Below are 25,454 nucleotides of genomic sequence, written 5' to 3'. Positions count from 1 at the left end.
AACAATAACCTGTCAAACGCCCAATGACCAGTGCATTTGTATTTATTCGAAAACATACTGGCGCATATCACATAAATTTGAACTGGACCAAGGTCGGTCGTAATAATGGACTCTATTTATCCCCTAATGCCCTATTTATCGATAGATCGCTGGGTGTGGGTACATGAAACATTCGAGCCCCCGTAGTCTAGGGGTGCACTATTGAGAATAATCCTGCAAACTGCACTCTGTGGACTGTGCTCTGTCTGTACATTTGTCGCCTCCGTAGGCAATCAACATATACTTTCATCTGATTGTTGTTTAATGGCGTACTTGAGAATTTTTCGCTTCGGAAGCTTGATATGGCCATCACCGTAAAATCATGCAGTCGTTCCATATCCTGGCGAGATGAGAAATGATGACAGGATGAAACGATAATGATGGAGGGAACCAGAGTGCTTGTGATAAACCACCGACCTTTGGCAAATTACCGTGAAGAAATTTCCCACATGTGAGGTACAGATGTGCAGCCTATAAATGCCTATGGATGGAAGACAAGTGGTCTTCAGTTAACGTAACCGAGTGTCGAATCACTATACTACGTCAGCGCCACTGTGACAGTCAACTTGTACAATGTTAAACTTTCTCGATGTTGTCATTGTATTCATAATGTGTAAAAAGATTCAACCATATTTTAGGGTCACATCGAAACCAATCCCCAAAATACCATTAACACGAGTTCGTTGATATCAGTATTCAAAAGATTCCGTTTCACAGCTCCGTATATCACAGTTTTATGTCCATGCGATGCTCTAACCCTACGTGATAGAACTGCTAATTTTAAACATCTCTCGGTGTATATTACAATTAGAGTGTAGTGATTGAAATCAGTGAAGCTTGCAGGTCCTGCGCGCATGAAATAGTATTAGGTCAACCTTAAACTTGTCTGTGTATTCCAGCCGCATGTAAAGACCGGCGCGCTCCACGTTCCACTTTTGAGGTCACGCAGTCTCCCAGGGAAGCCGCAAGCCGTCACACCGCTACAGCCGTTACATTTACCTGACGCAGTTAAGCCATCCCGACCCCCTCACCTGTAAACACACACCTGGGACCATGTTCTGGAATCCGTAAGTGATTAACAAAGTCTTCTTAGCGGTGTTTTAAATTTATTGCAGAGTTTTGTTTCGCCTAACTTATAACTGGCTTGTGTTTTATTTATATCCTTCTATTCTGGGTTGTCAGTTAACCTAGCAACACCTCGCTGTGTTTAGGATGCTAGCCATCGTGCATACACACCCGTATAGATACTGTGGCCAGTCATAAATTTAGATTTGCCTGTAATTGTAACATACAGAGGTCAGTGACCCAGTCGGCTTACTAGTTCAGTGTTGTTTATTTATAGTCAAACATTTCATTTCTCACTATAATACCAACGTAAGTTTGCAGCGGATGATTCTCAGTTAACCAAACTGTTACTCTTCTGTGTGCACTTGCTGTTGTTAACACGAACAGTTCACTATGCTCAGGTCTATACAGTTCTCTGTAAAGTTAACCTCATGTCTTTACATCACTATGGACATACCAAGAATTTTAGCATAATTTTCTGTTTCCTTATCAATGACTTCTATATCAGTACGATGGCCCACGTGCCGCTTACAAGATAACAGGATTACATCTGGAGGGCTCCAGCACATGTGCAGCAGTATATGCGTTATCGGGGTATACACACCCAATTGACGATAAATCCCTCGATCCACACTGCAGAGTCTTATTTACCTTTGGGGCAGTAAATGATACAACCTCCCCCAGAACACCGGCCTGTCTGCAATGAGGCCGAGAAAGAGGCTATTCTAGGACCTAAAGGAGAAAAGCACCAGCTTACTGTAGGCCTAAACATGTGAATTTTTAGTTCAAATTTGTTTTGTAAGTTTATTGTTTAAAAATCACCCGCTCTTCTACAGTGCAAATAATATCGTTCCTTAACAGTTCTTGTTGGTTTGACTGTGGCTTCAAGCTCGGAGGTATGTACCTGACAAAGGACGGTGGTTTAGCCTGGCTAACCCCTACCCATAACACCCACTGTCACTGAAAAACCATCCATACTTCAGCTGCCTTCATACAGTCAGATAGATTTCAGAGCTCCAACCTCTTGTTACCCGTAAAATAACGGGCGTTGACCTGGGTACCCGCGAGGTTGATGTCCTCAGGATGCCACGCTGTTAACCGGTTAGACAAGTGTCAGCAGCGCTGAAGATAGTGCAAGCAGATCCACTGATACCTCAGCTGTGTTTGTTTTCATATATATATAGCCTAAGGCATCACTAAGCATTATGATGAAATAATGTTAGCCAGTTAATTTATTTGATGCGTGGTTTTGTGCCATCTTCACTGTGCTTCACAATGTTTAACAACGACTCGTTCTTGACACGGTATACTCATACATCACACGAATGGTCAACCCGGAAAAATTGACCTTTAGCCTACTTTGAGCGCAATATTTCTACCCGTAGCCCAGAGGGCCACGAGGTCACCATAAGATTATAACAGATAAAAGGTGCTTTAGGTGTTTCACCATGCGTGCAAAACGATTGTCAAGAATAATTTTTCCTTTTTTTCATCCATGCCACGTTTATGAAGATCGTCTCCATGCAGAATTCTATACCATTCACATTAAGTGACCAACGTTAACAGTTACACTCATTTATGCATGTTCAGGACGCGACAACAATCAACTATGGAAATTTTTTGTTTAGGTTGTTTACTTTTGGAGAAATATTCGGCCACTTGAACACGAGAATTAGAGCGTGAAGTCTGATAATAAAAGAATGTGTAAAGTCAATGGGAGGACAACATGAAAGGGGCTGTGGGATACCGTAGATATTAGCGGGCAACCCTCCGCAACAGGGCAAAGGTGTACATATGCACAACTGTCTCAGTATGCATTAACGACGAGTGGACTACAATGAACTGCGCTTGCGGCCACACGAACAGTGCGGACCGCCTTTTGTCACCAAGGCCGCACGAGAACGCGGCAATCAACAAATTCTCTGATCAAGGCCGGGATGGAGCTCGTACCTTGTGCTGTGTTAGTACAGGTTGTATTCCTATAAACAAAGAGCATAAAAATGCTGGTCCGCAGCGTATGATACTTCTGAATGCCTATTTAAATCTTACACGTATGTGAATATCACCTTCACTTACACTCTGCCCGCTTTCCTCCCACTATAATGCTGGCCGCCATCGTAAAAAGTGAAATATTCTTGAGTACGACGAAAAACATCAATCAAATCAAATCAAATAAATCAACTGACATAGCTGTCCGTGGAGTACTTCTTTCTGAGCCACCTTATATAAAAGCGCTTTTGAAGATGTTCCGTTGACCTTGTATACGTCAGAAGCGATTTTTCAGAGCATATATTTTTTAGTTTATATGGAAAGAAGACAGGCCTGTTAGAACCGACCTCAGACTCACATTAAGTTTCCAGAAGCGGCACTACGAACCTAAACTAGACCAACTGTATGTAACCACTGATAGTGAAGTGACCCACATAAGGTTTAAAAAGCATACCTTTGCATTTGTGTGATGTTGCATAGCCGAGATATCACAGTTCAAAGTAACCAAAAGCGGGCACATTGAGAAAATCGAAAGGGCCGCCATGTTATCAAATCAAACCAGTCAGATGCGAGTTATTTCTATATATCGAGCACTCGTCTGTTTCCGCTGACATCACTGAACCCCGTTTTGCCTTTTAATTGTATCTGCGTGAGGTACGGTACATGTGACGCGACATCGTGGTTTGGGTTATCCTACCATGGCGCATCCCGTGGCCTCGTAATAACTCCAGATTAAAAGTTGTTTATTACAGTTACCATGACATCTGAGAAAAGGGGTATGGTTCTTTAGGTCTGCTTCCACCCCTCTGCCGAAACTACTAAGGCTATATTATCTGTTGTCTTTTCTGTTAACGTTTAGTGTAACTCAGCCCCAATTATTCCAAGACCAGTAAAAATCTTCACGTGGATTGGCCAGTAAAAATCTTCACATGTATTGGCCAGTAAAAGTCCGCACGTAGATTCACCGACCAAATCTGAACATCGATATGTCATCAGCTGAGATGTTCATCTAGCACGGAGGCTCATCACCTCCTGAATTCTTTAATTCTTTCGCCAAGAATTTCAGACTTTCATCAATAAAAGTCATACCTGACAAAGGCTTAGACAATTTCCATTTTTACCAAACTATTGTTGCACGATTTTTCAAACATGCACCTACACATCAAAATGCCCGGCTAGCGGGAAACACAGACTTTTCACCCTAAAATATCTAGAATTTTGTTCGTAATACAGTGTTCATTCCACTAGCGTAATGGTGGTGTTGCTGGACATCGCAAATTTGATTGAGTAAAGATGACTCACGAACACTAGTCTTATGCTTTATCATACTTTGGCCTTTGCATTTTAGATTTCGCAGCAGCTCGCGTGGATTGACGTCACCGGGACGAGAACGAGGCTCGGCTGGCTCTCACTATCCTCCTACCGTGGCTTACTACCCTCGGTCCCAGGGCGCTGTGGACGAGATGGTCCGGAGAGTGTTCAATGTCAAAGGTGAGAGCCTTGCAATATCGACTGAGTATATCTCCCCGTACAACATCAGCAATCCTATATCTACCATGGGAATATCAACTGTGAGTATCGCCCCGTACAGCATCAGCAATCCTATATCTACCATAGGAATATCAACTGTGAGTATCGCCCCGTACAGCATCAGCAATCCTATATCTACCATGGGAATATCAACTGTGAGTATCGCCCCGTACAGCATCAGCAATCCTATATCTACCATAGGAATATCAACTGTGAGTATCGCCCCATACAACATCAGCAATCCTATATCTACCATAGGAATATCAACTGTGAGTATCGCCCCGTACAGCATCAGCAGTCCTATATCTACCATGGGAATATCAACTGTGAGTATCGCCCCGTACAACATCAGCAATCCTATATCTACCATAGGAATATCAACTGTGAGTATCGCCCCGTACAACATCAGCAATCCTATATCTACCATATGAATATCAACTGTGAGTATCGCCCCGTACAACATCAGCAATCCTATATCTACCATGGGAATATCAACTGTGAGTATCGCCCCGTACAACATCAGCAATCCTATATCTACCATGGGAATATCAACTGTGAGTATCGCCCCGTACAACATCAGCAATCCTATATCTACCATGGGAATATCAACTGGGTATTTCTGTCCTTACAACATCAGCAATCCTATATCTACCATAGGAATATCAACTGGGTGTATCGCCCCGCACAACATCAGCAATCCTATATCTACTATGGGAATATCAACTGGGTATATCTCCCCTCACAACTTCAACAAAGGATGTAATAATACTTTATTGCGCAAGACCAGTTTGTCCAACAATATACAGACATGCATCTCCATGGCAACATCTATGGGGCATAATTCCCCTTTTAATGTCAGTCAGGCATATATCTGTCCTTTCGGTATCAGTCAGGTATACCTACCCTTACCGTGTCTACCAGCTATATCTGCCCTTACCATTTCTACCAGGTATATCTGCCCTAACAATGTCTACCAGGTATATCAGCCCTTACATTGTCTACTAGGTATATCTGCCTTACCATTTCTACCAGGTATATCTGCCCTAACAATGTCTGCCAGGTATATCTGCCCTTACAATATCTACCAGGTATATCTGCCCTTACCATGTCTGCCAGCTATATCTGCCCGTACAATGTCTACCAGCTATAACAGCCCTAACAATGTCTACCAGGTATATCTGAATCTTAAACACAGAATTAAATGTTTATCTGAGACGTATACAGCATCAACAAGCATCTGACAAATACTGACAAATAATACAACAATGTAGATATTTTCTTGCCAGTTCATCATCCTTGCCTATGAGAGACATTAGAGACACATGTTCCCTTGTGAAATCAGCATGACTGATTAGCCCGGTGTCGGTATAATGTGGGTGTAGTGTCATATCTGATGCTTCACTGGCGGCAAGAGAAGACACAATTGTATGTACACACACCTAATGGCTCTTCTTCGTTATTTGACTGGAAAAAAGTACGACGCTAAATACCAAGCATACATGTATACATTATACATACATGTATACATACATACATAAATACACACACACACACACGCACGCACGCACGCACGCACGCACACACACACACACATACACACACACATACATACATACATACATACATACATACATACATACATACATACATACATACATACATACATACATACATACATACATACATACGTAGGTTCGATGCATGACAATTATTACTTTCTTTTGCACTCCTCTAGACGCAGATGAGATTACTGACGGACAAGCCCTTAAAATCCAGTCTGTAGATTTTAACATCGCGGCCAACACGAAAGCTCACCACACGGACGAATTTGAGATCACGAAGGAGAAGCAAGCGGGTATCCTTCACGGTAATCCCCGTCAGCTGGTAGTCCGCAGAGGTCAGCCGTTTGACGTGAAGGTCACCTTCAGCAGGCGTTATGACGACAAGAAGGATGATCTCCGGCTCATCTTCGAATTTGGTAAGAGACATGTCCATACGCAGTGAAACCATATGACAAGTTATATTATTTGTATTTTTTGCTTTCTATCATCAATCTATAACAGATCCGGGATGTATTTGTGCATTTTATCATCAATCTATAACAGATCAGGGAAGTATTTTTGCTTTTTATCATCAATATGTAACAGATCAAGAATGTATTTTTGCTTTTTATTATCAATCTTGAACAGATCAGGGATGTATTTGTGCGTTTTATCATCAATCTGTAACAGATCAGGAATGTATTTTTGCTTTTTAATCAATCTTTTTCATCAATCTGGAACAGATCAGGGATGTATTTTTGCTTCTTATCATCAGTGTAGAACAGATCACAGATGTATTTTTGCTTTTTATTATCAGTCTGGAACAGATCATGGATGTATTTTTGGAAATATACATGTATCGAAGAATTGAAGTACATAAACGAAAATCACGAATCCTGAATGTTCAGTTTTCACAATCACTTCGAAAATTCTTTCTTTGATATGTTCCTGTTTACGTAGCTCAATTCCACTTTTGCGGATGCTAGGGGTGAGTAAGCGTAGAAATGTTGACCATTGATGATTTTTAAGCATTAACATCAGACATTGCTTATTTTGGTGAATTGGAACAAATACCAATGCTTGGCAGAAGCTTATACAGCATATCCTTGTATACATCGTATATAGATGCTTGTATATTGATGTATCAGTATGATTTGTCGATTGGAATGAATAAGCGTCAGTTTTGGTTAGGAACATATTTGCACCAATGTTGGGTAGGGAGTAATATGCATCACTGTGTGGTAGATCAACACCTCGTTCACCACATGCACCAATATTGGTTAGGGATATAAAACATCAATGCTGGTTAGGGATATGAAAGCATCAACGTTGGCTACGGATATATGGGCTAAAGTTGGGTAAGGATATATAAGCATCAATCTTGGGTAAGGATGCACAAGTATCCGTGTTGGGTAGGGATGTATATACTCTAATGTTGGGTAGGGATATATAAGCCTCAATTTTGGGTAGGGATACATAAGCATCAGTGTTTGGGAGGGATGTATATGTACCAATGCTGAGAAGGGATATATAAGCAGCTAGGTATGGTAAGAATATATCAGCAGCAAGGTTTGGTAGGGATATATAAACAGCCAGGTTTGGCAGGGATATATAAGCAGCAAGGTTTGGTAGGGATATATAAACAGCCAGGTTTGGTAGGGATATATAAACAGCAAGGTGTGGTATGGATATATAAGCAGCTAGGTTTGGTAGAGATATATAAGCAGCTAGGTTTGGTAGGGATATATAAGCAGTAAGGTTTGGTAGGGATATATAAGCAGCAAGGTTTGGTAGGGATATATGAGCATCAGTTTTGGGTAGGGATATATAAGCAGCAAGGTTTGGTAGGGATATATAAACAGCAAGGTTTGGTGGAGATAAATAAGCAGCAAGGTTTGGTAGGGGTATATAAACAGCAAGGTTTGGTGGTGATAAATAAGCAGCAAGGTTTAGTAGGGGTATATAAGGACCAAGGTTTGGTAGGGATAGATAAGCAGCAATTTTTGGTAGAGATATATAAGCAGCAGGGTTTGGCAGAGACACATAAGCAGCACGATTTGGTAGGGATATATGAGCATCAGTTTTGGGTAGAGATACATAAGCAGTAAGATTTGGTAGGGATACATAAACAGCTAGGTTTGGTAGGGAGAGATAAAAAGCAAGGTTTGGTGAAGATATATAAGCAGCAAGGTTGGTAGGGATATATGAGCATTATTTTTGGGTAGAGAAATATAAGCAGCTAGGTTTGGTAGGGATATATAAGCAGCAAGGTTTGGTAGGGATATATAAACAGCCAGGTTTGGTAGGGATATATAAACAGAAAGGTGTGGTATGGATATATAAGCAGCTAGGTTTGGTAGAGATATATAAGCAGCTAGGTTTGGTAGGGATATATAAGCAGTAAGGTTTGGTAGGGATATATAAGCAGCAAGGTTTGGTAGTGACACATAAGCAGCAAGGTTTGGTAGGGATATATAAGCAGTAAGGTTTGGTAGGGATATATAAGCAGCAAGGTTTGGTAGTGACACATAAGCAGCAAGGTTTGGTAGGGATATATAAGCAGTAAGGTTTGGTAGGGATATATGAGCATCAGTTTTGGGTAGGGATATATAAGCAGCAAGGTTTGGTAGGGATATATAAACAGCAAGGTTTGGTGGAGATAAATAAGCAGCAAGGTTTGGTAAGGAAAGATAATAAACAAGGTTTGGTAGAGATATATAAGCAGCAAGGTTTGGTAGAGATATATAAACAGCAAGGTTTGGTAAAGATATATAAGCAGCAAGGGTTGGCAGGGATATATAAACAGCAAGGTTTGGTAGGGATATATAAACAGCAAGGTTTGGTAGAGATATATAAACAGCAAGGTTTGGTAAAGATACATAAGCAGCAAGGTTTGGTAGAGATATATAAACAGCAAGGTTTGGTAGGGATATATGATCATCAAGTTTGGGTAGGGATATAAGCATCAAGTTTAGGTAGGGATAGATAAGCATGCAGCAAACGTTTTTCCATAGATATATACAGTTACAAATATAGTGCGACTGAGAGTGATCTGATTGTATTTCACTTAGATAGTACAACTTCGCGAATGGCTTTGTGCGCGAATGGCTGTAAATGATAGCGTTTGAAAAGGGTCTTATGGTGAAGGCTCCTCAATACCCCTTTCAAATAACGAGAGGTGTGCACATGCATGTTTGAGTTTCACGTTTAAATTTTAGACTTCCGCCCTCAGTAATTTCATTGACATTGAGGATATTTCTTCATCACGCGGTGGTTGACTCACTGTGTTACCTCTGACTAATTACAGGTGATAACCCCCTCCCCGGCAAGGGCTCTCTAGTGGAACTAATCCTCTCCGACGAGGACCATCCCAACGAGTGGGGCGCTAAGGTGAAGAAAACAGACGGTGGAATCACCGAAGTTACGATATTTACCCCCTCCGTATGTCCGGTCGGAAAATGGCGTCTGAAAATTGACATCATCCGTCAAGATGATAAAACCAAGAAATCTTTGTTCCGGTACACTCATCCCTTACCCATCTACATCCTCTTCAATCCCTGGTGTAAACGTAAGTATAAAAACTAGTACATATAAATGAGGCTCACTTGAAACCCCTGCAATCTGAGCCAAGGAACACGTCGCAAAATATGAGGCTCACATGGAGCCTCCACGATAAAAGCGTAGGAACACCTATCACACGCACATGTACGTGTTATCATCAGGTGCTCTGCTTCTGGGAAAGAAAGTGCTGAACGTTACTTAAACAGTAGTCTTAATGACCAGTGCTGCAGAGCAATTTCCAATTACAAAACTTCTTTATAGCGCGACGTGTGTGAATGAATTGTTATTAATTTGTAATAGCACGAACAAATCGGTTGTGTACACTTTTAATAAGATGGTAAGGAAGAACTACAAGTAGGTGTATAAATGACATTAACATTGCAAGAAATGCAATCGGCATGCAGATGAAAGTTTATACTAACCTCCTTAGTTCTCAAATTATACCATTCATGAAACAAAATGTAATTTGTGACGTTATAGATGACGCTGTCTACATGGAAAGTGAGGACGGGAAAGCTGAGTATGTCCTTAACGAAACCGGAAAAATATATGTGGGGAACCATAAAAATGTTTGTGGGAAGCCATGGAATTTTTCACAGGTAGGTTCTAAGTAAATGCCTGTTGTGTGGCCTTGCAGTATTTCTGCCGTGTGTTCTCCCTCACTGACGCAATAATCGATTCTACCGACAATTTCTCTTATGCATTCACACATCCCAATTTTGTACAAAACGCTCTTGCCTTTTTCACATACATTATATGAAGTATGTTTGAGATAATAGTTTTCTGTTTTCAGTTTGACGGAGTCGTCTTGGACTGTGCCATCAAAGTGCTTGACCAATCAAAAATGCCGGTGATTGCCCGTGGTGACCCCATTAACGTGGTTCGCAAGCTCACTGCTGTGGTAAGTCCAGTGCCGTGTTAAAGAAGTGTATGTCCACGTCATGTTTTAGCAGTGTAAGTTCAGCATCGTGTTATAAAAGTGTAAGTCCAGCGTTATGTTTTGAAATGTAAGGCTAGCGTCATGTTATAAAAGTGTAAGTCCAGCGTCATGCTGTAAAAGTGTAAGTCCAGCGTCATGCTGTAAAAGTGTAAGTCCAGCGTCATGTTATAGAGGTGTAAGTCCAGCGTCATGTTATAGAAATGAAAGTCCAGCGTCATGTTTTGAAGTGTAAGTCCAGCGTCATATTTTAGAGGTGTAAGCCCAGCGTCATGTTATATAAGTGTAAGTCCAGTGTCATGTTTTGAAGCGTAAGGCCAGCGTCATGTTATAAAAGGGTGGGTCCAGCGTCATGTTATATAAGTGTTAAGTCCAGCGTCATGTTATAGAAGTGTAAGTTCAGCATCATGTCATAGAAGTGTAAGTCCAGCGTCATGTTATAGAAGTGAATAAATTAACAGTACGATATTTTTAGGAAAATTTTTAACATGTTTTCACTTTACTCGTAATTCCACTTACTTTGAGGACCGTTTGGATGTTTAATGTTTCAATGCTTGGCATCTTGTCATCTTCCTGGGCTCTGCTCTTTTTAAGATAATATGTCTCAATTTTTGCTAAACAGGCCAATGTGGAAGACGATGACGGAATCCTGCACGGTAACTGGACAGGGAACTATGTGGGCGGCCGATCTCCTCTGGAATGGACGGGCAGTGAAGCCATCATCGAGCAGTTCTACAGGACTGGCAAACCGGTCAAATTCGGCCAATGCTGGGTCTTCTCTGGGATCATGACATCGTGTAGGCCTCTCACAAAACAATCATTTATAGTTTTCCGGAAATGCATTTATTTCACTGGCGTTTAACGCCGTACCCAAGACTTTTCACATTTAATGTATATACATCTACATGGAAAAAACCATCGCCCTTTGGCAGGCATCTGACAATTTTCTGGGGCAAAACCACAACCATTCCAGACATATCTGGGCTCGAATTAAGCAAGTTAATTAAGACTTAAGTCATATATTTCAACTGCTTTAAGAAAGCCTGATCCAGGATAATAACGAAAATCAAATTGTGGTTGGTACTATATTCTGCAGTAAAGAATCAAATTATATGCGACGTTTGGTAGATATGGTTTCGAAGGCGCCATTTTATTGGTGTATTGTCAGAAGTCATTAGTCCCATCGATCTTAAAGGGGTGCAGAATTGACGCTGATTGGCTGGCAGTGGAAACATAGTGTCTTCTGTTAAATGCCCCAGCTTCGGCTACAAAGCTTTTGGCTCCAATGTAAACAGTGACAACGTCTAGTAAATTACTTACAATGTGACCATGTTTACTATCATGGCGATTGCAGTGATTTTTTGTTGTAAACCTCTGGCCAGTGTATGTATTACCTTCCACATGCAGTGTGTCGAGCTCTGGGCTTCCCCACACGTAGTGTCACGAACTTTCAGTCAGCCTGCGACAGTGACGGTTCTCTCACCATCGATATGTACTGGAACGAGAAGGGGGAACCGGAGGAGAAGATGAGCGAGGACTCCATCTGGTGAGAATGCAATGGAATAGCATACATGCACCGGTAAAATACAAATAGAATAGCGTAGAATAAAAAAGAACGGAAGTAGAATGGAACAGAATGGAAGTAGAATAGAATGCAGGTAGAATGGTGTAGAATAGAATAGAATAAAAGCAGAATAGGATATAATACAAGCAGAATAGAATAGAACGGAATACAAGTAGAATAAAATACAAGTATAACAGAATAGAAATAGAATTGGCCTAGAATAGAACAGAATACAAGAAGAATAGAATAGAATACAAACAGAATTGTGTAAGATAGAATAGCACAGAACACAAGTAGAAAAGAATAGAATACAAGTAGAATGGTGTAGCATAGAATAGAACAGAACAGAACACAATACAAGTAGAATAGAATGGAAGTGTCAAGCACGCAGCGCAGTAGAATAGATTAGTAGAAGGAAATGGAATTTTGTACCGCAGAGTTCAAGTAACAAATGAACAAGCTACAAAATGTAAGTGTTATGCACTAATCCCACCGGAGTCAGCTGACGGTTGGGTAGTTCATCGTATTATTACACGAAATTTCATTCTTCATTTTATCCATAGAGGTTTCAAATAAACATTTTGTTGAACCAAACGATTGGTGTATAACAACTGCATACATTTTAACAACCTTGTAATTGTCATACGACATTACCAGTATCAATGAGGTTTCAGTTTTGCTCACTGAAGTGAACTCGTGCGGAATCTGGCCATCTATCTTTCGATGCCGAATTATTTCGAATGTGTATTGTGCAGGCCGAGTTGTATGTGTTATGAAAATAAGCTACACCTATCATTCATTCATTCATTCATTCATTCATTCATTCATTCAGAAGTTTTCCCACTCAGTGCTCACAGTCAGAGACCAACCTATATCGCTCATAGATTGATATTGCCATATAAATTATAACGTTTGTAGGGGTCTACACGTACTGTACATGGGCCTATCCCATATATTGCCGTCCTGACGCTGTTTTAATACGAAGCGCCTATATTCAGTCTTACGAACAAAGTATACCCAAAATCAAAACTGCACCTGATAGTGAGTTTTATTTTTCGTAATTGACAAATTGTCCTGTACGTTAAAGATAAAATTAAATAAATCCAACTTCTGACACCATGTAAACATATCGACTGTCATATCGTAACAACATGCACAGGTAATTACATACCGGAAAGCCCAAATGAGGCCTTTACTGCCAAATACTTACCTAGATGAACGTGTATGCTTTGCACACTTTTATTTGCTAAATCTCCCGACCAGATGGAATTCATGCTCATCGTTGCCTTCACAGGAACTTTCACGTGTGGAATGAGGTGTGGATGACACGCCCTGACCTGCCGGCCGGATACGGAGGGTGGCAGGCGATAGACGGTACACCGCAAGAACTTAGTGACGGTGGGTAACAATGGGTCACGTGTGGATCACGTGTCTAGCCTGTCATCTCTGATTCTTACATTGTGCTTGCCTAAAGTCAGGCCGATTCGAATAGCTCCTTCTGGAATTAGAAAGTCATCCGGAAGATCGTTTGGAGGAGCTTATGGAAGCTGAATGGCTCAAATCGAGTGGATATATCCAAGAAAAACAGGGCAAATGGAACTGTTGGTAATTATCGGCCCACATAAGATAGGCGTATATGTTATATGTTAAAAGATCATCTTTATTGCTTTAATTAAGGAAGGTCAAGATTAGTCCTATTTGAAAGAGGAGATAACTTTATTTAAAAAAGCAACGAAATAAAGTTATTTACAAATTAGAACGCGGCTCTTTCAACAAGACGAATCATTTATTGGCTTAACCCATTATGTGCAGTCGAGTTGTCTAATGACAGGGCTTATACCACATACAGGCCTATATGTATGTATCACATGCAGGCCTTCTCCAGAAGAATGCAACTCTTTGGTTCTCTCCCTTTGAATTTTTGAAGGTGAACAACTCTGCGCAGTTTGTGGTAGTTCATTCGACACCAAAATGGCCGACTCGGGAAGAGTTACGCAGGTGCCCAGTCTTTTTATTTCTCAGAATTTAACGTTTGCTTCAGGACAAGCTTATCCGTTCACTTTTCTCCATAGATCTTTATGTTATTGTTAGCTCGCGTAATCTGTGTCTTCAGATCGAAGATAGTCTTAACTGGGGTGCATTTCCAGTTACGCATCGTGTTTTGACTTCCCCCAGTAGAATCGAGAACTTACTTCGCTGACGTTTCTCATTGAAAAATGGCACATGGCGCCAAATCTAGGCCTTGAAAAGGGCACCGCACCTCACCTAGATTAATTCAAAAAGTTCCACGATCGACTGCTGTTTGTCGGCCATAGATTCGGTGAGATGTTTTAAAATAGCACACTGTATACATCTAGAAGGACTATGAAAATGATAGATTTGTGCCGGAAGGCGTAGGCCTACTCATTTTGAAGTCATGTATGGCACTTTACACATATATAGCTGAAATATCTCATTTTTGTGATTTTTCTCCTGTTTTATTGTCTTAAAGTTTATTTTTGGGCCATAATTAGGAGCGACAGCATCATTGGCGAATCAAACTATGATTAAGTACCTCTGACTGAATCTGTGAAGATGGTTGACCTAGGCGATGTGCATATGGGCTTCACACTTTTCCCTCCTACGACACGTTTTCCACACCCTCCCCCCTCCCTTCTCACACCTGAACTCCTCTCCATTTACACCGTTCTTGCATGTCAGCTTCAACCTGTGTACTATACTTTAATGTATGAAATACAATTTATTGTATCATAAGTTGTTGTACAGAACACGTACAGGTATCATTTAAACATATATGTATATATACATGTACTGAATGAGTCATTGTCTTGGCATGATCACTTTCAGGTGTGTACCGCTGTGGCCCAGCGTCTGTTAAAGCCATCCGAGAGGGAGACGTTCACCTGCCTTATGATACAGCCTTCCTGTTTGCTGAGGTCAACGCTGACAGGATTGACTATGCCATGGGAGAAGACAAAACCTGGAAGAAAAGCTGGAAGAAAGATGTGTAGGCTTGGATTTCATTTCCTTTAAAATCTCAGAGTAGAAGTTCATTTGCTGAGCTTGTGAAAGTTTGACTTTCACAAGCTGATGTTGATCATGCTGAATTTGTTGTAAGTACAGAGACAAATGTAAGGATTATTTTGAAACCCTTTAAAGGTAACCAACTTAAGGCATAGCCTATAAATGGGGGATGGGGAATATTGCCTGATAGAAAGAAATGTTTGAAAAAAAAAATACATTCATGAATATTCTATACTGATTGTACAAGGATTTGTCAGTAATTTTCACTAAAATTTGCTGTGTAAGACATTTATTTCAGGTTTGTCAAGATCTGAAAATATTTGAGCCCAAATTAGCTTCCTAAAAAGTGTTAGAGCTTGCCACGCTGCATTAGTGGGAAGAAATTAGAAAGCCATACTGGCCCTGGCGGATAAGTTTAGTATATATATTTGAATAATAAGGATTAATATAATTAATAATTAATGCACTGATGCACATTAAAAAGATGATTGAAATCTTGTTACATATAAGATGTACAGTTATTACATACTTCCCCTGTACCTGCAATGCTGAAGCCTTGAGGTCAACAACTATTTGGTGCATGTACATCAAAATTTACCAGGCATATTTGAGCTACATAAGGAGTACAAACTCCAAGTGTTTGTTTGTTGGAGGCTGAACGATGTCATTGAAGCCAGGATGAATCCTTGTTATGTTGGGGCAGACCATGCAGTGGAACTGTACTTGGGGGCTACGTATGTAGATTACTATGGGAAGCATATGTGTATGGTTTTAGGGTGGGAAAGTTCATCAGTACCAAGAAGTGTGGCAGTCTCTGTGGAGTCGTCAATGCTGCCATGGACCGGTTTGATCCAGATCGGGATGATGTCACGGAAGGTTACAAGTTTGGAGAAGGTATCACATGAGGATATTATTTCACAAGTCAAACATGCAATAATAATAAATTATTACCTTCTGTTAGTGCATGAAAGCTGTGCTTTATTGCTTTTATATATTTGTGTAGTTACTTTTTCTAGGTTTTTGAATGATCTCACAAGTTGATATTTGCGTAGCAACAAAGTTGATTTGGATAACTGTATTATTGTTATTTAGAGACAAGTGCAACGATTATTTTGATACCCTTTTGAAGTTAGGAAAATTAGGGGGAATATTGTCTGATAAATTTAACCTAACTGTTAGAAAAAATTCCTGATACAAAAAATAATAAAAAAATATATATATATTCATGTAAATTGTATACTGATTGTACAAGGATTTGTCAGTGGTATTCACACTATAATTTGGTATATTTGTATCAGGTTTCTTAATATCTGAAAATATTTGAGCTCAAATTATCCTCACTAAAAGGATGCCCAACTTAGAAAGCTATATTTGGCCCTGGTGGATATGCAACATTTATTTTCTTGCTAAAATTTTTTTTTCTTTGAGGTAATTCATTGTAATGTGTTTAGACTATGACAAAGAAGTTAGTGACTATTTTAATGACAGGCCTGTCAACAGCTAACCTGAGGTTTCTCTGTCAGGCAGCTCCTCGGAGAGGGCAGCTGTGCTACGGGCTATACGAACTGGCTCCAAGCGGAAGGAGATCTACGAGGATCACGGAACTGAGGTGAGCATATCTTTGTCAGCTGATAGGAGGAGCTGTCCTCATGCAAGCTTCACAAAACTGACACACCATAGTTCTGTTGGAATGTTTTAAAGTGTTTGTTGCAGAAGCAGTTGAAATGTTTGAAGAGTTAGGGCATTCTTAGAAAGAAATCACAAGAAAACACAAAAACAACTGTCTTCAGCATTACCTGTTTATAGCTCTGATTTGATCCATTTTTGTCACTTTCAGTTTTGCTCCATTAGATTATTATAAACTATGTTATTATTTTGCTAATGTTAAGTATAAGATGCTTTCAGTATTTTATCAATTTGACTCCCTTTCATATGTCCCTGTGTCTCTTTCATATTGGCTTATATTAAAAAACTGATACACAGTGCCATCAAATGGTAGTCAGTCTGAGAGTGTAAAATCCAACAGAAACATGCCTCCTTAAGTCTTCTTCGGAAATGCCGGACCATTGTCTTTGTCATAGTTATCCATGCCACATGTGCTCCACAGGATGTTGCATTTGACTTGGTGGACAAAGACATTCATTACATGGGCAAGGACTTTGATGTCGTTGCCAAAATGGAGAATAAGAGTGGAAAGGAGCGGAACATCGTCATACACTTGATGGCATCTGTGGTCCGCTACACAGGAGAGGTTGAGTCCAAGATCAAAGCGGAGACATTCCACGTCAAACTGGCTAAAAAGGAGTGTAAGTAAGCTGAGGCAACCTGAACAGCAGCCTAAGGTTACCACATGATGATTTAGGTTATAGTGGTATTTATCATCACGCACACTCTACCTGGATGAACTGGGTATGTGTGTGCTCTGTTGTGTTAACAGGTAAGGAGGTGGTGATGATGGTGTCAGCCAGGGAGTACCTGGATGAACTGGCCATGTGTGTACTCAGTTGTGTTACCAGGTAAAGAGGTGGTGATGATGGTGGCAGCCAGGGAGTACCTGGTTGAACTGGCCATGTGTGTACTCTGTTGTGTTACCAGGTAAGGAGGTGGTGATGATGGTGGCAGCCAGAGAGTACCTGGTTGAACTAGGTATGTGTGTACTCTGTTGTGTTACCAGGTAAGGAGGTGGTGATGAAGGTGGCAGCCAGGGAGTACCTGGTTGAACTGGCCATGTGTGTACTCTGTTGTGTTACCAGGTAAGGAGGTGGTGATGATGGTGGCAGCCAGAGAGTACCTAGTTGAACTAGGTATGTGTGTGCTCTGTTGTGTTAACAGGTAAGGAGGTGGTGGTGATGGTGGCAGCCAGGGAGTACCTGGATGAACTGGCCATGTGTGTACTCTGTTGTGTTACCAGATAAAGAGGTGGTGATGATGGTGGCAGCCAGGGAGTACCTGGATGAACTAGGTATGTGTGTACTCTGTTGTGTTACCAGGTAAAGAGGTGGTGATGATGGTGGCAGCCAGGGAGTACCTGGATGAACTAGGTATGTGTGTACTCTGTTGTGTTACCAGGTAAAGAGGTGGTGATGAAGGTGACAGCCAGGGAGTACCTGGATGAACTGGGTATGTGTGTACTCTGTTGTGTTACCAGGTAAGGAGGTGGTGATGAAGGTGATAGTCAGGGAGTACCTGGATGAACTGGTCATGTGTGTACTCTGTTGTGTTACCAGGTAAAGAGGTGGTGATGAAGGTGACAGCCAGGGAGTACCTGGATGAACCAGTTATGTGTGTACTCTGTTGTGTTACCGGGTAAAGAGGTGGTGATGAAGGTGATAGTCAGGGAGTACCTGGTTGAACTGGTCATGTGTGTCTCTGTTGTGTTATCAGGTAAGGAGGTGGTGATGATGGTGTCAGCCAGGGAGTACCTGGATGAACTGGCCATGTGTGTACTCTGTTGTGTTACCAGGTAAAGAGGTGGTGATGATGGTAGCAGCCAGGGAGTACCTGGTTGAACTGGTCGTGTGTGTCTCTGTTGTGTTATCAGGTAAGGAGGTGATGATGGTGTCAGCCAGGGAGTACCTGGATGAACTGGCCATGTGTGTACTCTGTTGTGTTACCAGGTAAGGAGGTGGTGATGAAGGTGACAGTCAGGGAGTACCTGGTTGAACTGGTCATGTGTGTCTCTGTTGTGTTATCAGGTAAGGAGGTGGTGATGATGGTGTCAGCCAGGGAGTACCTGGATGAACTGGGTATGTGTGTACTCTGTTGTGTTACCAGGTAAGGAGGTGGTGATGAAGGTGACAGTCAGAGAGTACCTGGTTGAACTGGTCATGTGTGTCTCTGTTGTGTTATCAGGTAAGGAGGTGGTGATGATGGTGTCAGCCAGGGAGTACCTGGATGAACTGGTTATGTGTATCTCTGTTGTGTTATCAGGTAAGGAGGTGATGATTAAGTTGACAGTCAGGGAATACCTGGATGAACTGGGTATGTGTGTACTCTGTTGTGTTACCAGGTAAGGAGGAGGTGATGAAGGTGATAGTCAGGGAATACCTGGATGAACTGGTTATGTTTATACTCAGTTGTTTTATCAGGTAAGGAGGTGGTGATTAAGATGACAGTCAGGGAATACCTGGATGAACTGGTCATGTGTGTACTCTGTTTTTTTACCAGGTAAGGAGGTGGTGATGAAGGTGACAACCAGGGACTACCTGTATAAATTAGTTGACCATGCCCAAGGGAGAATCTCCTGCCAGGCCAATGTTGATGAGACAGATCAGGTGTACACAGAAGTTGATACATTCAGACTGGTTAAGCCCACCTTGGATATCAAGGTATCTCATGTACAATATACTTATTCTGGTCAGTAATGGTCAGTACTCCATTAATATCGCTAGGCTGGTGAAAGTTCAGTGGAATTGAACAAGCACTGTTTGGACTGGCCTTTGTTTTATCACCCTTTTGTACAGTTGCAGCTGATGACTATACCTACATTTACACTTCTACTAGATGCTATCCATTTACATAAATGTAACTAGTACAACAGTTTGATCATGTTTTCTTCATTTAATTGAAGTACTCGATAATAACTGATCACAAATAATGATCTGCAGTCCTGAGCACTCAATAAACTTTCCCTTCTTTTATCTGAAATGTGTTATATAATAACTTACTCAGAATTTACAATTTTAAGCAAAATTTGGATCTTATAACATAAGAAATAACAATTTTAGAGTCATTTGACAGAATGACTTTAGTGTAAGATTGCCTTCTGATCGCATGGGCTCAAGTGTATCTTTTCCACTTAAGAACCTTGAATCTTTGTGACTACTGTTCGTGACACACAATTGTGACAGATCTGTGGTGCACTTGTAGTGAATGGTGAGTGGTTTTCTAACACCTGACAGGTACCGTCTGAGGTCAAGCTGGGACAGTCGGTAGAAGTGGAGGTGTCTTTCCTCAACTCCCTGCCCCAGACCCTGACTGACTGCGTCCTCACAGTGGAGGGACCGGGGCTGCAGAAACCCACAGACTTCCAGCTACAGTCAGTATCACATACTTTACCTTGATAGTTGAGTTCTACATGTAGCTTGTATCTTACCAGAAAAAGAGCATGCATGGAGGTATATTTGTTTGTCAAGTGTTTCAAGAAATATGTTGTGTTGAAATTTGTGGGTGGAAAACAATGAAGAAGCCAGATGTTGCTTAAGCTGAGGAAGCCGTATGTCAGACGATGTTTGTCATGACAATTCAGATTAAGATTATTTACTCTGTAGTTTATTATCAGAAATATTAGCATTTACTATCATATACTATCATTTTAGATTGAGGTATCTCACGTTTTTTTAAAGCCAGTGACCCATAGGCAGATTTTATCCAATCTGTAATTTGCTTGACAAAAAAAAAAGTATCATGGTACATGGTTCAATACTATTTGTGTTCTTGTATAAGGTATTGAAAAGGCACAGTTGACAGTTAAACAAGGAGAAAAAAAAGGACAATTCATGTTGTCTAGCCCCCAGAGAGGATCGAACTCTCGACCCCTGGTTTACAAGACCAGTGCTCTAACCACTGAGCTATGGAGGCCTCCTGATTGTGCTTGACTTTCATGACATTTTAAAATAAAAATATTTTTACTCTACAGTTCATTGTCAGACATATTGCAGTATTGCTATAGTGAGCAAGTTGCAGATTATTTTATATATTACCATTTCATTAGCATTTTCTTTAGTACAACTTTTGCGTTCAATGTTAAAGTTTTTTGTAATATTTTTTTTTGTTTTATGTGGTTTAATATTGATTCATGACTGGTAGTGTTCTAGTATCGATAGAGCACAGATGGAAGTTTAAAAAAAATAAATAAAAGAAAAAGTTCAGACAACTGACATTGTCTAGCCCCCAGAGAGGATCGAACTCTCGACCCCTGGTTTACAAGACCAGTGCTCTAACCACTGAGCTATGGAGGCTTCCTGATAGTGCTTGACTTTCATGACATTTTAAAATGAAAATATTTTTACTCTACAGTTCATTGTTAGAAATATTGCAGTATTGCAGTGGTAAGCAACTTTCAGATTATTTTATATATTACCATTTCATTAGGAGTTTTTTTAGTAGAACTTTTGAGTTCACAGTTATAGTTTTTTGTAATATTTTTGTTTTTTTGTGTTTTTTTTTTTGACATGGTTTAATATTGATTCATGACTAGCAGTGTTTTATTATTGATAGAGCACAGATGGGAGTTTAAAAAAATAAATAAAAGAAGAAAAAAGTTCGGACAACTGACATTGTCTAGCCCCCAGAGAGGATCGAACTCTCGACCCCTGGTTTACAAGACCAGTGCTCTAACCACTGAGCTATGGAGGCTTCCTAATAGTGCTTGACTTTCATGACATTTTAAAATAAAAATATTTTTACTCTACAGTTCATTGTTAGAAATATTGCAGTATTGCTATGGTGAGCAACTTTCAGATTATTTTATATATTACCATTTCATTAGGAGTTTTTTTAGTAGAACTTTTGAGTTCACAGTTAAAGTTTTTTGTAAAATTTTTTTTTTGTTTTATGTGGTTATTAAATTGATTCATGACTGGTAGTGTTTTAGTATCGATAGAGCACAGATGGGAGTTTAAAAAAATTTATAAAAGAAAAAGTTCAGACAACTGACATTGTCTAGCCCCCAGAGAGGATCGAACTCTCGACCCCTGGTTTACAAGACCAGTGCTCTGACCACTGAGCTATGGAGGCTTCCTACTATTACCTGATAATATAGTAAGAAAATGCATGAAAGAGCTACATACTTCTACAGTCCTAGGATTTTAGCCACCATATACAGACCATACGTGCAATGGGTTTATATGTTTTTCTCTTTAATGAATTTTCCAACAAGCAGCTGAAGTTTTGTGGAGTTTTAAAATGAGCCATCTTTTGCTCACGTGTCTAAAGTTGACAGCAGTCACATTAAAGTATTGATTCTCTGGTATTGATTTTTTGACTGCCTCATAGTTATAGATTTGGCAACATGTGGCTATATACAGAGTTGTCTCCCTTAGTCTGCATAAAAATTATCTCCCCCTGGCAGAACCGTTTGTGAGAGTGATTAAGTGTAACATTTAATGAAATTTTTCTTGGTCTCTGTATCTATGAAATAAAGTTTGATGCATGTAAATTTATGTGGAAATGGTGGTTTCATCTTCAGGATTTATTATAAAATTATGAAAAATTATTATTGTTGATTTTCAGGAATTTACCACCAAATGGAACATTGCGAGCCCGGGTGAGACTGACACCATTCCGGGCAGGTGAACGTCAACTTCTGGTCAGCTTTAACTCTCGACAGATGAAAAGTGTGGATGGATTTGCAACACTTGTTGTAAAACCATAAAAATATAACTGGTTTGATCGGAGAGATATGAAGAGATAAGGTGATTTTTCTCACTTAAGTTGTCAAATTTAGTTCTGTTATACCTTTTTTCCATTTTCTGTCATGAATTTACTTCAAATTTTGTCTTTGGCAGAATGTTGTGTTCATTTTTCTGCACCTTTTGCTTTTCTTATAATCTGCTCACCGTACTGCAGTAAAATAACCTCTGCTTGGTTCTTTGTCATCATAATTAATTACACAAATATAGAGTATGCATACAGATATTGCCATCCAATTTAAGTCTTGTATTCATAAAAGTGGGCATACACACAAACAACATTTATTTTATAACCTATATATAATATTTGCCAATGCAGCTTGCCAAAATCGTTTAAACGGTATAAAGTAGTTACATGTGTGTATGTATTACTGTAGATGTGAAGTAGGTTTGCCTGAGGTGCGTGTGGTCTGCATAAGCTAATACAGTCTCGTCTGGATAAAGTGCAGCAAGTACCCTGTAGTAAGAAGGGGGCAATGTGGGCAGATTTCCTGCATTGTGTAACTGAAGCAAGTTGCGAATATTTCAGTTTATCATTTAGCAAGTTGTTAGCAATCATTGAGGTTTTACTGTATTGCTGTAGTGTACTATGTTTTGTTGTGATATCACTTTACAAGATGGAGTATATTAGCATAAGCTGCAAAATGGTAACCTTACATATGGGATTCTGAGGTAGTGATTAACTGTGAAGAGTGATTGTTACATCAAAATAACAGACAACATTTACCTGACTCAGTATTTTAGGCCTTCTCCAGTTTAAGATCAGCAGTTAGGTTTTGGTCTGTTCTCTGCCACTCTTGTTAGCATTTTTCTCAGCAGAAAATACTTCATCATACAGCAAAATGAATGTGTATTTGATACCATGACATGTGGATTTGAGACATTCATACCTGACCCGACCAAGATTCAGTTGATTCTCAAGTCAGTATCACAGAGACAATAGTCAGATAAGTGGTTTACATATTTGTAAAGGTGGATATATTCTCCTTGTTTGCTGTCATGTAAAGATGCATTTACTTGAATGTTATATGTAACTGCTGTCGATGCACTTCTAATGAGATAGGACATAACATGTGTATTGTAAATGATCACCATATTTCACCTAAAGTTTGGTCACTTAAAAGCACTGTCAAGCACATAAAAACTTTAAAATGATACTTTCTGAGGCCAGCATTTATGTTTTTCTGATAAGAATCAAATGAAAGTTTAGAGACTTCCCACTTGTGGACACTTTAAGGTTGATGAATCAGTCAGAATCAAGCACAGTATGTCACTTGAAAAATGCCAAACTTCAGGTGAAATAAGGTAATAAGTACATAATCATTTTTATTGGGGGAGGGGGATGGACCATAACATTTAGATTTAAAACAAAAACCGGAGCTTATTGAAGCATGGCATGTACTGTATATGTAGTTTTTGGTAGCTTGTTTTTACGTGGAGATACATGTGTACACATAGCTAGGTGCTCATCCTTTTGGGAGCCAGACTACATGTCCAGTTTATGAAAACGTGGATCTGTGAATTGAACGAAGCAACCGGCAGCATTTTGTGGCTGGATGTGAATAGGTGATTTATTCTACTGTAGTGGATGTATTTCCAATTTAGCCATGCTATATGCTTCATGAAATGTACTAGCTTGACTGTGATGGTTCATTACAGTTTCTGCTGAAACCTAATCTATAAGCCACTGCATAACAGTTACACTGGACAAATCTACTAGCTGGCAACTGTAAACTATTTTCTGTGCCAGCAAAGTAAAGCGGGGAATGATTTTGTATGGATTAGCCTACTTCAAAGTATGGAGAAATCTCATTGTGTAATTGTTGACCTGTATACATGTATGTATAACAAGGTGTGTGTGTATTAGTCTTGTTTTAATAGCAATGTGACCCTATGTCCCCGCTACATTAATACAGTACAACTTGTGTGTCTAGGATTTTATTGTAGGCTGTCCCTGAATATTTGTGCTACAATGCCATCATATTAGATTTTAAGTTGTGGCTAAATTTAGATTTTTTTCAGTGGAAGAGTTTACATTGTATCATAAAGTGAAAGTAAAAGCAGCTTAATAGTATCCTGACATGATATTCACCTGTAACTTAAATGATGTTGTCTGGGTATAAGAACAGGGTGTATTGTGAATGTGTAACAGAGATGACATTTAATAAAATACTGCCACCTGTTGTCATCAGCATTATTATGTATACATTTACCTGTAGATGTATGTCAGACCATCTGGGTGCTGATGCAGGGTATACCTGTTGATCTCAGACTACATGTACCTATCTGATTGCTCAATCCTCTAGCCTATAGGTTTTGCAGAAGACAATAAAGGTTTAAAGACATTAATAGAATAGAGTTAATTGTGTTTGTTTGGTTATGAAAAAGGCACAGCTATATACAGTGGTACAAATTCTATTTTTTGTTTCGCCAACTGATAGCTCTGCTGTAGAAACCTTAGTAAAGATGGTTGATTCTCTGTGAGTATATACATTTGATTTGTGATTACAAGGTAATAACATCAAATTTCACATGATTTCTCACCCAGGGTACAGAAAGTGGATTAATTAGCAAAACATGAAATTGTAGGCAATTTAGGTAAATGTAATATGTACATTTTCTGCTGGATATTCATTGGTTGAGTGGTTTGACAGCATAAAAATTTTCTACTCTGAGCAAGCACTCTTAGTATGAGCTCAGTTTGGGGGCTGTTAGGAACCATTTAACTAAGAGTCACAGGTTGTTCCTTTTCATTTCTGATTGGTGGCTGATAAATGAGATGAGGTCACTGC

At 39.9% G+C, this 25,454-nt stretch overlaps 1 protein-coding gene and 4 non-coding genes across 5 annotated transcripts; 1 reads left to right on the top strand and 4 right to left on the bottom strand.

Moving 5' to 3' along the window:
• Positions 1-1,038: 1,038 nt before the first annotated feature.
• On the top strand, positions 1,039-25,359 carry LOC135465526 (hemocyte protein-glutamine gamma-glutamyltransferase-like). Its single transcript, XM_064742765.1, has 16 exons — positions 1,039-1,106; positions 4,442-4,584; positions 6,359-6,601; positions 9,472-9,732; positions 10,206-10,324; positions 10,519-10,626; positions 11,285-11,459; positions 12,070-12,208; positions 13,521-13,624; positions 15,074-15,233; positions 16,026-16,144; positions 16,774-16,859; positions 17,358-17,556; positions 19,418-19,578; positions 20,152-20,288; positions 22,484-25,359. Exons 1-16 carry the CDS (start codon positions 1,093-1,095, stop codon positions 22,623-22,625), a joined length of 2,310 nt encoding a protein of 769 aa, XP_064598835.1. The 5' UTR covers positions 1,039-1,092; the 3' UTR covers positions 22,626-25,359.
• On the bottom strand, positions 20,758-20,830 carry Trnat-ugu (transfer RNA threonine (anticodon UGU)). Its single transcript has one exon. It is a non-coding gene; the product is annotated as a tRNA-Thr (tRNA).
• Trnat-ugu (transfer RNA threonine (anticodon UGU)) lies at positions 21,138-21,210 on the bottom strand. Its single transcript has one exon. It is a non-coding gene; the product is annotated as a tRNA-Thr (tRNA).
• Positions 21,535-21,607, bottom strand: Trnat-ugu (transfer RNA threonine (anticodon UGU)). Its single transcript has one exon. It is a non-coding gene; the product is annotated as a tRNA-Thr (tRNA).
• Trnat-ugu (transfer RNA threonine (anticodon UGU)) lies at positions 21,916-21,988 on the bottom strand. The gene has a single exon. It is a non-coding gene; the product is annotated as a tRNA-Thr (tRNA).
• Positions 25,360-25,454: the final 95 nt, after the last annotated feature.

Source organism: Liolophura sinensis, chromosome 5 (genome assembly GCF_032854445.1).
Source record: "Liolophura sinensis isolate JHLJ2023 chromosome 5, CUHK_Ljap_v2, whole genome shotgun sequence".
Lineage (NCBI taxonomy): Eukaryota > Metazoa > Mollusca > Polyplacophora > Chitonida > Chitonidae > Liolophura > Liolophura sinensis.
This window is presented reverse-complemented; position numbering and strand designations above follow the sequence as displayed.

Excerpts from the sequence above, each read along its gene's own strand:
- LOC135465526 (XM_064742765.1), top strand. Across the intron at positions 10,325-10,518 it reads AGCCATGGAATTTTTCACAG|TTTGACGGAGTCGTCTTGGA; the intron begins GTAGGTTCTAAG and ends TTCTGTTTTCAG. Across the intron at positions 17,557-19,417 it reads CAAACTGGCTAAAAAGGAGT|GTAAGGAGGTGGTGATGAAG; the intron begins GTAAGTAAGCTG and ends TTTTTTTACCAG.